Source organism: Lactuca serriola, chromosome 8 (genome assembly GCF_051521515.1).
Source record: "Lactuca serriola cultivar US96UC23 chromosome 8, Lser_US96UC23_V15, whole genome shotgun sequence".
NCBI lineage: Eukaryota > Viridiplantae > Streptophyta > Magnoliopsida > Asterales > Asteraceae > Lactuca > Lactuca serriola.
The window spans coordinates 80881437-80893241 of NC_136415.1; the positions used below are offsets into that span (position 1 = coordinate 80881437).

The 11805-nt window shown below is 33.2% G+C and overlaps 2 protein-coding genes across 2 annotated transcripts; one reads left to right on the forward strand and one right to left on the reverse strand.

The window, feature by feature from the left end:
- Positions 1–1290: 1290 nt before the first annotated feature.
- Positions 1291–4523, forward strand: LOC145069773 (RNA-binding protein BRN1-like). The gene is made up of 9 exons (XM_079016717.1): positions 1291–1578; positions 1789–1871; positions 2787–2838; positions 2944–3069; positions 3161–3240; positions 3321–3491; positions 3579–3867; positions 3971–4114; positions 4236–4523. The coding sequence occupies exons 1-9, from the start codon at positions 1410–1412 to the stop codon at positions 4361–4363; spliced, it is 1242 nt and encodes a 413-aa protein (XP_078872843.1). The 5' UTR covers positions 1291–1409; the 3' UTR covers positions 4364–4523.
- A 2200-nt stretch (positions 4524–6723) lies between these two features.
- On the reverse strand, positions 6724–9505 carry LOC145069772 (Rho GTPase activating protein with PAK-box/P21-Rho-binding domain-containing protein). The gene is made up of 4 exons (XM_079016716.1): positions 9067–9505; positions 8158–8278; positions 7716–8066; positions 6724–7485 (listed from the first exon to the last, which is right to left on the reverse strand). The coding sequence occupies exons 1-4, from the start codon at positions 9405–9407 to the stop codon at positions 7006–7008; spliced, it is 1293 nt and encodes a 430-aa protein (XP_078872842.1). The 5' UTR covers positions 9408–9505; the 3' UTR covers positions 6724–7005.
- Between the last annotated feature and the right edge of the window lie 2300 nt (positions 9506–11805).

The following is an 11805-nucleotide window of genomic DNA, read 5'->3' on the forward strand; positions in this document are numbered from 1 at the left end:
TTTTTTTTAATTAGTTTAGATTTCTGAATATTTACTTGTTATGTCATTGCTCAGGTTGTAGATTATGCTACAGCAGCAGCTTGTAATGATCAGAGTTAGTTGCCTAGATCATCAAAACACATGACAACTTTTGTAGATATCGTTGGAAGATCATGTAATTCAGGCTCTGATAAAGATGTGATAGAAGGGTGGATGGTGAATTTATGTTATGAGATGTCTTCTATATGCATGAATAAGGCCGAAAGTTCATATCTAATGTCATTAAAATCATCATATCCTGTTGGTGGAGTGACCAATAACAAATCGGTAGAAGTTAAGGACACTAACATTATTACAAAATAAGAATCTGATTATGATGATCAGGGGTGGGAAGATTGTATAACTTCAAGTCAGAAGGGTTATTTGGATCCTTGTGAGGCGATTAAGAAGCATTATGATTGGTGGAATATGGAGTCTTGTAGTGTAAATAATAAGTATGCAGGAGATGAAGGTGTTAGGCAGTCAACAACATGTACAAATTATATGTTGAGTGAGAAAGAGGGGTTGGGTAAATCAGATTCAATGCTATATATGTATCTTATAGAATTGTATGTGCTTATACTTCACAATTGTTATACAAGTTTTAAAACAACCATTTTACCCTTCTCCACTTCATTTACTCCAAAAAAGACCATATTGCCCCTAAGTTGAAAAGTGTTTGATACATATGTTTACAAAAAAACAGACAAAAAAAAAATGAATTAACATTTGTTTGAATAGGCAAAATCGAATATGCATTCAAATATGCAAGAGCAATTCAGATTCATGTTAATTACAATATCACTATTCTTCATTTTTTCTAAACTTTGATATCTTTTTTTTATTAGACAATCAAAATCAAAATTATAATTCTATTTCATTTCCACGGGTTTAAACATAGTATATTATATATTAGTGTATTTTCTTTATTTGGTAATAATTTAATAAATTTTTTTTCTTTTAGTTTAGTATTTATTTTTACGTGCGAGATTTTATTCGGTTTAACTGATTAACCGAACAAAAAAAACGGTAACTAAACAAACCGAAACCGATTAAACCAAATTTTATTTGGTTTGGTTATTATTAGATTTAAAATATAAAAAAAACCGATAAAATGAAAACCAAAAAACCGACCCCTGATGGCAATTGCTCTCAAGTCTCAAATCTACATGGGGTAAAAATGAATAAATAGTTAGTATGGGGCTAAAAGAATATTTGTGCTATTGTTGACGGGTCAAATGTATATATTTCTCTTTCCTAGAAAGTTTTACCCATTTTCCCCAAACAGGACTCTAAACAGCGAAGACTCTCAAGAGTAGAGAGAGAAAGTTATAGACAGAGAAAGTTCGAGATCACCGAGAGGAAGAGAGAGAGAGAAAGAAACGGCATTAATGGAGGAAGGTCACATGCCGCGAAAACACAGCGACGATAGTGTGAAGCTGTTCGTCGGCCAAGTTCCGAAGCATATGACGGAGGCACAACTTATAGCAATGTTCAAAGAGCTTGCTCTTGTGGACGAAGTCAACATCATCAAAGACAAGGCCACGCGAGCTTCTCGAGGTTAACTTCTTTTACCGAATCTCTTACTCTTTCGCTCCATTGAATCTCTGCTCATTTTCGCGTTTTTCGTCAATGTTACTTCCGGATCACATTGCGTGATTCACGTTGTTGTTTATAATTCGTTTTTTATTTGAATTTTACTTTACCGAGATTTGTGTTGACTCATTGACAAGTTTTTTGATTGAAACCCTAATTGGCTGTTGTTGTCAGGTTGTTGCTTTGTTATATGTCCGTCTAGGGAGGAAGCAGACAAGGCCGTGGATGGGTTTCATAATAAGAAAACCCTGACTGGGGTAATAATCTCTTCAGATCTTTATCTTCATTGTTCAAGTTGATTTTATTTTTATCACAGTTGGTAAAGAAGTTCATATAATGCATTGCGAGAATCCACCTGGTTGGTGGAAAGTTGAATGAAAAAGAACTGTTTCGTAATCCCTCCATTACATGAAAATCACAACCTTTTTCTATCTTGGGATATCATGGAAATTGTAACCATTTCTATTTTTAGGATGTCTTATGAAATTGCGAAGTTTTTCTTGAAATATTTTTTACTTTAAATTGCGTACTTGGTCATTGCTTTGTTACAGACTCGTGATGCTAATTTGTATTTTCTTTTGTCATTATCAAATGGTATTCTGAACTAATAGTCAACATATTAATTAAAATTCATGCTAAAACAAATGTTGCAACTTTCATTAGATTGAAGGAAAAAAGTTGAGATCTACATTGAGATAAAGTGAAAATTCATGAGACACTACTGTACTGATGGTGAGGTAAAATGCAAATCCAAGAAGAGAATTGTATATGCATAGGAGTGAAATTTCACCTTAATGTAACTTGTTTCTTACATATGTGTGTACTCAAATGCATGGTTTCCTCAACTGAAAGGGGCTTTGATTACATTTGCTTTTCTTGTTACAAAAAACTAAAACATAAAGTTCAGTAAAGTTCCCATAGTCAAAATAAACGTACTGGAGCAACTTGCTTTACTAGACATCATCCTTGCTTTGAGACACTCATTTAAAGTTGCCTATTTGATTTCTCTTGCAAGGCACAACAATAATTATTTCAAAAGATATATACACTATTACTATGTGATATGCTATTGATTTCAATAATGACATTTTATCAACATAAACAATTACAATAATATGATATTGATGTTCCATTTCTTGATTTGGTGAGGTTTGTCCTTTGTTATACATCAGGCATCTAGTCCACTGCAAGTGAAATATGCTGATGGCGAGTTGGAACGGCTAGGTATGCCATGCTTTTTGTTTAATTTATTGCAGACTGTTATTCAATTATCTAATACTAATCTGTCTGGCTAGTTTTTTATTTATATTTATTTACCTTTTGCTAAAGAACACAAGCTTTTCATCGGTATGCTTCCTAAGAATGTCTCCGAAGGTGAAGTTTCAGAATTATTTTCACAATATGGAACCCTGAAAGACTTGCAAATTCTTAGAGGTTCTCAACAAACAAGCAAAGGTACATATGAATATGATTATGATATTTTTCTGGCCTTTGATTCTGTAACACACTTTTGGGGTTTGGTTTTCACAATTATGAATTATGGCAGGCTGTGCTTTTGTGAAGTATGAGACAAAAGAACAAGCTGTTGCTGCTATAGAGGGCCTAAATGGAAAACACAAGATGGAGGTTTGTATTTGGGTAAATTGCAGGAAATATTACCATGTGGTTTATGTAGTTTAATTTTGTATTTTGTTGTTGTGTATTAGGGTTCAACTGTCCCTTTGGTTGTTAAATGGGCAGACACTGAAAAGGAAAGGCAAGCTAGAAAAGCTCAGAAAGCTCAGTCTTTAGCAAATATTGACCCAACACAGCATCCGTCTTTATTTGGAGCACTTCCAATGGGTTATATGTCACCATACAATGGTTATGGGTACCAGGTTTTATTTCATTTGTGCTTGTTTTGTTGCTATTTTTGGCATTTGGCATTGAGAGTATATGTGATTAAGAGTTGATTTTGTAAGTAGGCTACTGGAACTTATGGGCTCATGCAACCACCTTTCGCCAGTCTATCTCCAAATCAAGCAAATGCATATCGTGGAGGCTCTCCAAGGAACTATGTGGGAGTGGGAGTGGGTCCCCCAACTGGTGGTTACATGGGCTCTGCTTATCAAGCTATGCCTCCTAGGCTTCAGTATCCTGTGGCCTACCCCGGGGGATTGAGGCCTTTCAGTGGGCCTTCCAGTCCTCTACCACCAGATGTTTCCAAGAATCATGCTGCAACTTCTTCAACTGTTTCTGCTGACCATGTTGAAGGTAGTTTTAGTTAAACATCTTTTATGTATATCAATCAAGTCAACTCTCACTTCATTTTTCTTTTAACATTCCCCAAAACTCATTTTTACTGACCATGTTGCAGGTCCACCCGGTGCTAATCTATTTATTTATCACATCCCTCAAGAATTTGGGGATGAAGAGCTTGCAAATGCGTTTCAATCATTTGGAAGAGTTTTGAGTTCCAAAGTTTTTGTTGACAAGTCAACGGGTGTCAGCAAGTGCTTTGGTATGATATGATATGAACAAACTTTAATCTAAATTCCATTGGGAAGGGTTGCAAATACTTTTTGTCTCTAATTATTTATTTATTTATTTATTTATTTATTTATGACGTGACATGTGAGCAGGTTTTGTGAGTTATGAGTCCCCAAATGCTGCACAATCTGCAATTAATACAATGAATGGATACCAGTTAGGTGGTAAGAAGTTGAAGGTTCAACTTAAAAGAGACAACAAACAAAACAAGATTTACTGATGTGGATATTCACTCTCTCCCACTTGACACTTGTAGTGAAACAAATCCCTGACACTATTGTATTACTTTTCTTAATCTGTGTGCCTTTGTAATCTGTAATTGTGTAACATATTATTAAATTCATTTAGTCATTGACTTTCAATATATTCATTCTTTTATCTATCTATCTACAAACAACATTCTTTGCACCTTGCAGTGTAAGTAACCTTACTCCTCTAAAACCCATAACTGATTTGATCATCAGCTTCTCCAGAAATGAAGAATCTACTTTCTTTGGTTCTGCTTCCGCATGAAAACTCCAAACAGGTTGTAAACTTGTCAACTGCTTCAATATTCTTTTGCCAATTTTATTTACCTATTTTACTTTTAGGTCTATTTCTTGATTAGGTTTACCAGCATATCTACTTTGATTGCTAAAAACTTTTGAAAACTCTCAACTCTTACTTTATGTCAATATGGTTGAATTGTTATCTTAAAAAACATCTGATATGATTAAATTCAGCCATTTTATGATCCATTAATTGTAGTCATAATGGTTTGCAATCTTATTTGTTTCCTCATAGATACCTGATAACTTTTATCTCCTTTCCATGATTATTGCTTTTGATGTAAGCAGCGATTTTCACTGTTTTTGTTATTCCTCACAAAAAACTGATAATTTTTTACCTCTTCTGCCCTCTACTTGATATATATATTTCAAAGATCGAAATAAGACTTTGGATGGTCAACCATGTAGTAGAAATATAATTTTAGGAATGCTCGACTATTTTTTCGTTCTCTTTTTTTTAGTGCTGTCTGTAAATGTACATTGCTGTTATTTTGTGTGTTGAGTGAACAGCAGATGATAGTAATGACTGTTCTACCCCTGTGTCTGGAGTTATTGTAGTATGAAAATTGACTATTTGATAAATGTTTTGAATGAAAATATTAAATGGCAATATATGTGAATTATCTAAATGAAAATTATTTAATATGTAGCATAATGATGATAAATTCAATCATATTTAATAGAGTGCTGATAAACCATTTAGGCTCTTTTTTACAGGTGAAGCACAGTTTTAAGTGTTACATGATTCTGAGTGAATCCAAGGTGTATCTTCAGGTCCTTTTTCAAAGCATTCTATCACAAAGTCAATCATGATCCTGTTTTTGACTATTTCAACAGTTGGCTGCTAATGCTTGCAAGGTATGTCTTTTTCACATGTGAAACAAATTGAAAGAGACACTAACTGTTATGCTCCCTTTTATATATGTTTGATTAACAGCTGATAATCCTTTCTTTACAATCGTACATAATTATGGAAACTTGTTTATTATCTCTATATATAAGTTTTGGTTTATTAAGATCATTTGAATGAGCGTAATCTTCAATCTCGTAAAAATATTAGTAGGGTGGCAAAATGGGAAAGCTTTATATTGGTCAAAACGGGTCAGGTTGACCCACCAACACCTTTTTGTCCGTTACTTTTTGCTTTTTATAAATAACTAATAATTAAAAAAAACATTATATGGCTTTGTTTTCTCTGTTATTGCTTTTCGTCCCCATGCTTCTCTCTCATTGTGGAAGGGTATTTCATCGAATAGGATCAGAACCATCTGGCAATTCCCATTGTATGTCTTTTTTTTTTTTAAAGAAGTTTATGCCCCATGCAAGTGATTTAGGCAGCAAAGGAATGGAAACTGCAGCCTGTGTATGTATTAATTTGCAAAGTTGCAACTCGTGAGTCGTGAAGAAGTGGTTATCTGATAAAACTGAACCATTTAATGCTCAATAATTACATCTTAATGATTAAGAGAAGGTAGGGTTCCTTTACTGTTCAGAGCATAGGTTGTTCATAAGATGGATGTATTGAATGTTGACCAATTCAAATGTTTCCATTTGGAGGCTATCAAACAGCTTCTAACCATCACTTTTGAAATATGTTGGAAAGTTTGAACCGACTAGGGTGTTGATAATCAAACTTGGATATTAAAATTGGATGATGTGGAACTTTTCAACCATCATCTATTGTTGGGTACTTATTTAGGTATTTGTGTAAATTCCACTTTATCTAAAATGATTGATGACTTATCGAATTGTTTATAAGCAAACCAATAAATTTGTCAAAATGCAGAAAAAGAACAGGACGTGGTAGAATTAAAATAGAAAAATAAACTAATTAGACATGTTGTGCAATTGGTCTAAATGGCTCGGGCTGTTCTTTGTGCATGCCAACACTACAGCCCAACTCTTGTTTGATAATTTCAAAAATTTTATAGATCTGAATATTATTTAAACTTGGGTATATACTATATAGACAGTATTCGTGATGCAAAACTTATTAAAATAATAATCATATTTTATTTCATGGAACAAGACAAATTAGAAGGTTGTTCATTACTCTCAAATCAATAAAAGCAATTACAACTACTTGATTATCCATCCCCCTTTATGGGTAACCAACCAAAATTCAAAAAAATTACAAATCTATAGCTGCTACAAGACCTCCACAAAACATGTTCAGCCCCCAGCTGAACCACAAACACTACACTTCGAGCAACAAGTCAAGTCTGAAACAAACATTACAATCCAAATCATACCACAACTTCTACTAAATTAATTAATTTACACAAATAAGAATATTCATGCATACCCTAAAATCTCACTTCTCTTCAACCTTATTCATGACCTCCGCCTCACTCACACCCGACACATATCCATCAGTCATACTCATCACAGACGAAGACGATTCCTCCTGGAATTCAAATCCACTCGTCGGACTAGTCCTCCTCCCTTTCACTAAATTCCCCAATTCATTCTTGAAACAGTCTTTTGCATTTTCATTCTCCATCAATCGTTTCAAGAAACTTTCTTCTATCTCACTCAGTGATTCCACATCATCTTCATCTTCTCCATCTTCTGATGATGGCTGTCTTCTCATTTCACAGCTGGTTTCCATCTCGTCTGTTCGACTGTGGGATCGGCATGACATGGGTGAGTATTCTCCATCTGTGGTTGTGGTTGAGCTGCTGCTGCTTTCTTCACACTCTCGCTCTCGCTCTCGCAGTGTTTTCGTGATTAGGGTTTTCAGCAGGTTCATCACTTGTACTGCGTGCATTAGGGCTGTCAATGGATCCGACATCTGATCCCCCCAAAAAAATAATAATAAATGAATCATTGAATATAATTTTTAATAATAAAAAGCGAGCATGCGAAATGTTAGGTTTGATTAATCAATCGTATCAATTTAATATTTAGTCCTTCCAACCAAGCCAAATAATTCAAAACGTACACATATGGATGGTACTTGATTTATAAATAAATAATGTAGTAAGAAAGGACATGAAATGAAAAGGATTTACATGTACTTACCTGAGTCATGTTGGGAGCAAAAACCATGGCAATATTTCTGGCATTCATTTTATTAAATTCTTCCTGCTCAACAACATCAGACATAAGATCAACTGCCCAGTTGAGAAGTGCAGTTTCTGTTGGTTTCAGATGTTTGAGAAGCTCACAACACTCGTCTTCTGTATTACACTGCAGTACTTGTTCAGGAGAAAGCCCATCAAGAACACCACATGGTAGCTCTCTAAACCAGGCTTTAATTAAACCTGCAAGACAATGAACCTCAATGTCTTCAGGCACCATGCCTCTGTTCAGCTGATCACGTACTTCCTCTTCTTTGCTGTTTTCAGCATTTATACGAAATATTCCTTCTGCCTATTATAACCAATAAAAAAAAAAATCAATTCTCATCTTTAATCTTGACAATGAATGGTTGGTTAAGAAAACTGAATTACTATATACATACCTTTAGACCTCCTTGTGCATACAACCTTTCCTGCATCAGCAACAGAATTGTCGGGACACTGTTGCCTCTTGAATCATAACAACATTGCATTGATTCTGCTGATACACCGAACACGCTGACACTGGAAAACAACATAATAATCAGAAAGATCAGGCGTGATAGATCAAGTGAGGAGCTCCATTAAAAGAAAACAAAGAAAACAAGGATTTGAAACTAAAAGAAAAAAAGAAAACAAGGATTTGCGGGTTGTGAGGGAAGGAAACCGGGAAAGAGAAGTCTTTTTACACAATCTGTCTTTTTGTATCTTGCAAAGAAGTGATTTTTGTCAAACAAACTCGTCGTATTTCCAATCACAAAGTAATAACTTTATCCTGTTCGTTTCCCAAAAATGAAAGGTGAACAGAGAAGAGGAGCGCAATTGGATAAGAATGAGCATTCTTCAAATGGGAATGTGTTGATTGCTGGATTTAAAAAGGAATTGATGCTTCTAACTTTAATCAACATTTAATGATAACTTAAATCAAACTAATTTTTTTTTTTTGATAACTTTACAATTAAATTTGAATGTAACTGCAAAGTGCAAATAACTAAAATTATATGAAAATTTTACTGTAGAAAAGCACAATTATTGAACATTGAATACCTATTTTCATCAGCTCTTTATTTAATCAGAGAAGGAACTTCCAGTTTCTTAAATCTAGCATTTACTGCTATTTTCAAATATTAAATTCCACATTTACCATATTCACACCTTTCTCATCATCAATCAAACTCTTAAAGCGCTAGATCCGTAACACTGTAAATTTAATGAGGTTGTAAAATCCAAATTTATCAAGTTTAAACAAAAATTAAGCTATCCGATAAGAAAAAAAAAATGAAAATCTTCAGAAGGAAAAACAAAATTCTCACCTGGCACTAGGGACGCGACAGGGAATTTCAACTTCGAATTCAACAGGAAGCCCTAAAAATCCATGGAACCGATCGAAAGTAACATGAGTCAAATGTTGAACATTCGTTGGCCATCCTATTTCCATCTGATGCAGAGCTGCTGTACCCGAGCTCTGATCGTCTCCATGATCTACACGACAAGCCACCATTGATTTCCGTAGAGCTGCTACCAACAACGCTACTAACGACAACTGATTTTGTTCTTCTTCAGTAGCACCTCCTCCTTTTGTTGCTTCATTTCCATCAACACCACCGGTGCCACCGCAGCCAGCTCCTCTCGTTAGCATCACCATTCCCGTCATCTCACTCTCTCTCTCTCTCTCTCTCTCTCTAGGTTGAAGCTATTGAGTGAGTATGGACTATTGAAATGGGAGAGATTTTGAATGTATATGTTGTTTTTATTATAGGGGTTTCAAACGGCCACCCGTTTTCAAATTTTCGCTTTATCCACTGTTTTGACCAAATTGTCCTTCCTCTTCCTAGGAAATTACCAACATATCCAGTTGTATTTGATAATTATTTTCTTTAGCAATAAATAAATAATAAAGTCAAGAAAGATAGTAAATTGTTGATCCGTTTCAAAAAAAAAAAAAAGTAAATTGTTGACTGTTAGAAAAACACAGTTTGTATTATTAGGTTAATTAATAATCCGAAAGCAAGTGATGTCCAGCTTAGCTGGGTTGATGTACCGGGTTTTATACTCATGTGGGGCATGAGATCGGGAGTTCTATTCCCTTAAACTACTTCTTGTGGTGCCACATGTGAGAAATTTTTCCCTGGAAATCCCTATGGGGGCTGGGTTTGCCCTGTAAAGGAGCTCGAACCCGGGGTACTCGTTGAAATATTATGAGTAGGCTCCACTTAATTTGTTTGCCGTTTCCAAAAAAATTATATATTAACTCTGTATCTAAAAAACTATTCTAAAATTGAAAGTTTGGAACATTTAATTTATGTGTTGTTTGTTGTTATAATAAATTATATTTTTTTGTATAGGATGTTATAATAGACGATGTTTTTCTGTAATTAATATTATTTAATAAAAGGTGTTTTTTTATAAATTGAAATAATAGAGGTAACATAATATACAGTCACATATGCGATATAAAGGGGTTTTTAATTAATGAGTGGGTTTTTCATATGTATTAAAATTATGAGAGGGTTTTAATATGCCCAAAATTAAATATGTTGGTTTTATATAGTTATTGATCTATCATAGATGTTTTTTTTTTTTTTTTTTTTTTTTTTTTTTTTTTTTTTTTTTAAATATTTGCCCATTCTGAATTAAACAATAATTTAACAATAATTTTTTTTAACCGGCACGTTTAATTTACTTATAAACTAACACTTAATTTCACTTATAACTTTCGACCTAAAAAATAAAGGACACTATTTGATACCATTAAATTAAAAGTCTTTTGATAAACAATAAAATCTTTTATGGAGTTAATATTTAAATACATGATAAAAACCTGTTTAATTTAATTATACTCAAAATGCCGTTCTAGAAAATATATACTCCATAATTAAAGTTAGACGGTTTAAGGATTAAGGGACCATCCCTATTATAAAAGGAATGGAAACGAGTTTCTTAAATTTTACTATACAAGCCTATTTTTGTAATTTATGTTTTAGAAAATTAAAGCATGATGCCTACGATGAATGAAAAAAATACATAAAAAATATATTGCGTAAAATGAAATTTAAAATAAGTTGATATTTTGTATATCTAACTCTATAATTCATTGTAAAGATAAAGAGTTTAAAAATTTGTTCCAAGTCTTTGGAAGTTGTTGGTGTAAATTCACAAAAATTCAGACTTTTTTTTTTCAATCCTGATTGCTAACACATTTGATCACAATCACATACCTCTATGATTCCTGAAAAGTTAATCTAATAGCATCGATGAGATTCAAAATTTATAACATGGACATGAATCATGGATGTGGCCAAATTCTATCATGCGACAAAGTCAAACACAGTTCACTTTTTAAAACACGGTTTGGTTTATCACCCTTTTCAAAACTTATATGATCTTCACAATCAGTCAATCACATCGTACAATTATATTCATGTATCAAGTTTTCTCTGACCTGTATGAGACCAATTTTTTAATATATATAGCAATGCACAAGAAACATGTCATATGATACACGACTTACATTTTAGAATACAGTCTTCGTAGGTTTCAATAGATTGTATATTAATATCGTAAATTATATTTATATATTCAATTTATGTAGATTGAAGTCATATTTGGTTATAGCTTAACTTTCTGTTTTTATGTCATCGTTTTATTTTGAATATTAAAAAATATGTATATTTTTTAATGACATTAAACATAATTTAAGGTATTTATTGCTGTGTCTATGCATAATTTAGATTTTAAATAGAACTATACCAAACTATTGACTTGAAAAGTGTTGATTCACGCCAGATAAGATGTGGTATTATTCAAGGTTAAAGTGATATATGGACATCATTAAATCCGATCTTTTAAGAATTATAACCATAAAGTTCAATCATTCCTACCAACTTCTTTTAAATCGGATATAAACATTTATCTTTTTTTTTATCAGCAAATGAGAATATGAATTAAAAGGCCCCAACATAGCAAGTTGCTAGGAAAAAGGCAAAACGAGAGTACAAAGGAAAGATGAAACCGGAAACAAAAACATTACAAATCAATAAGAGGGTGAGTTG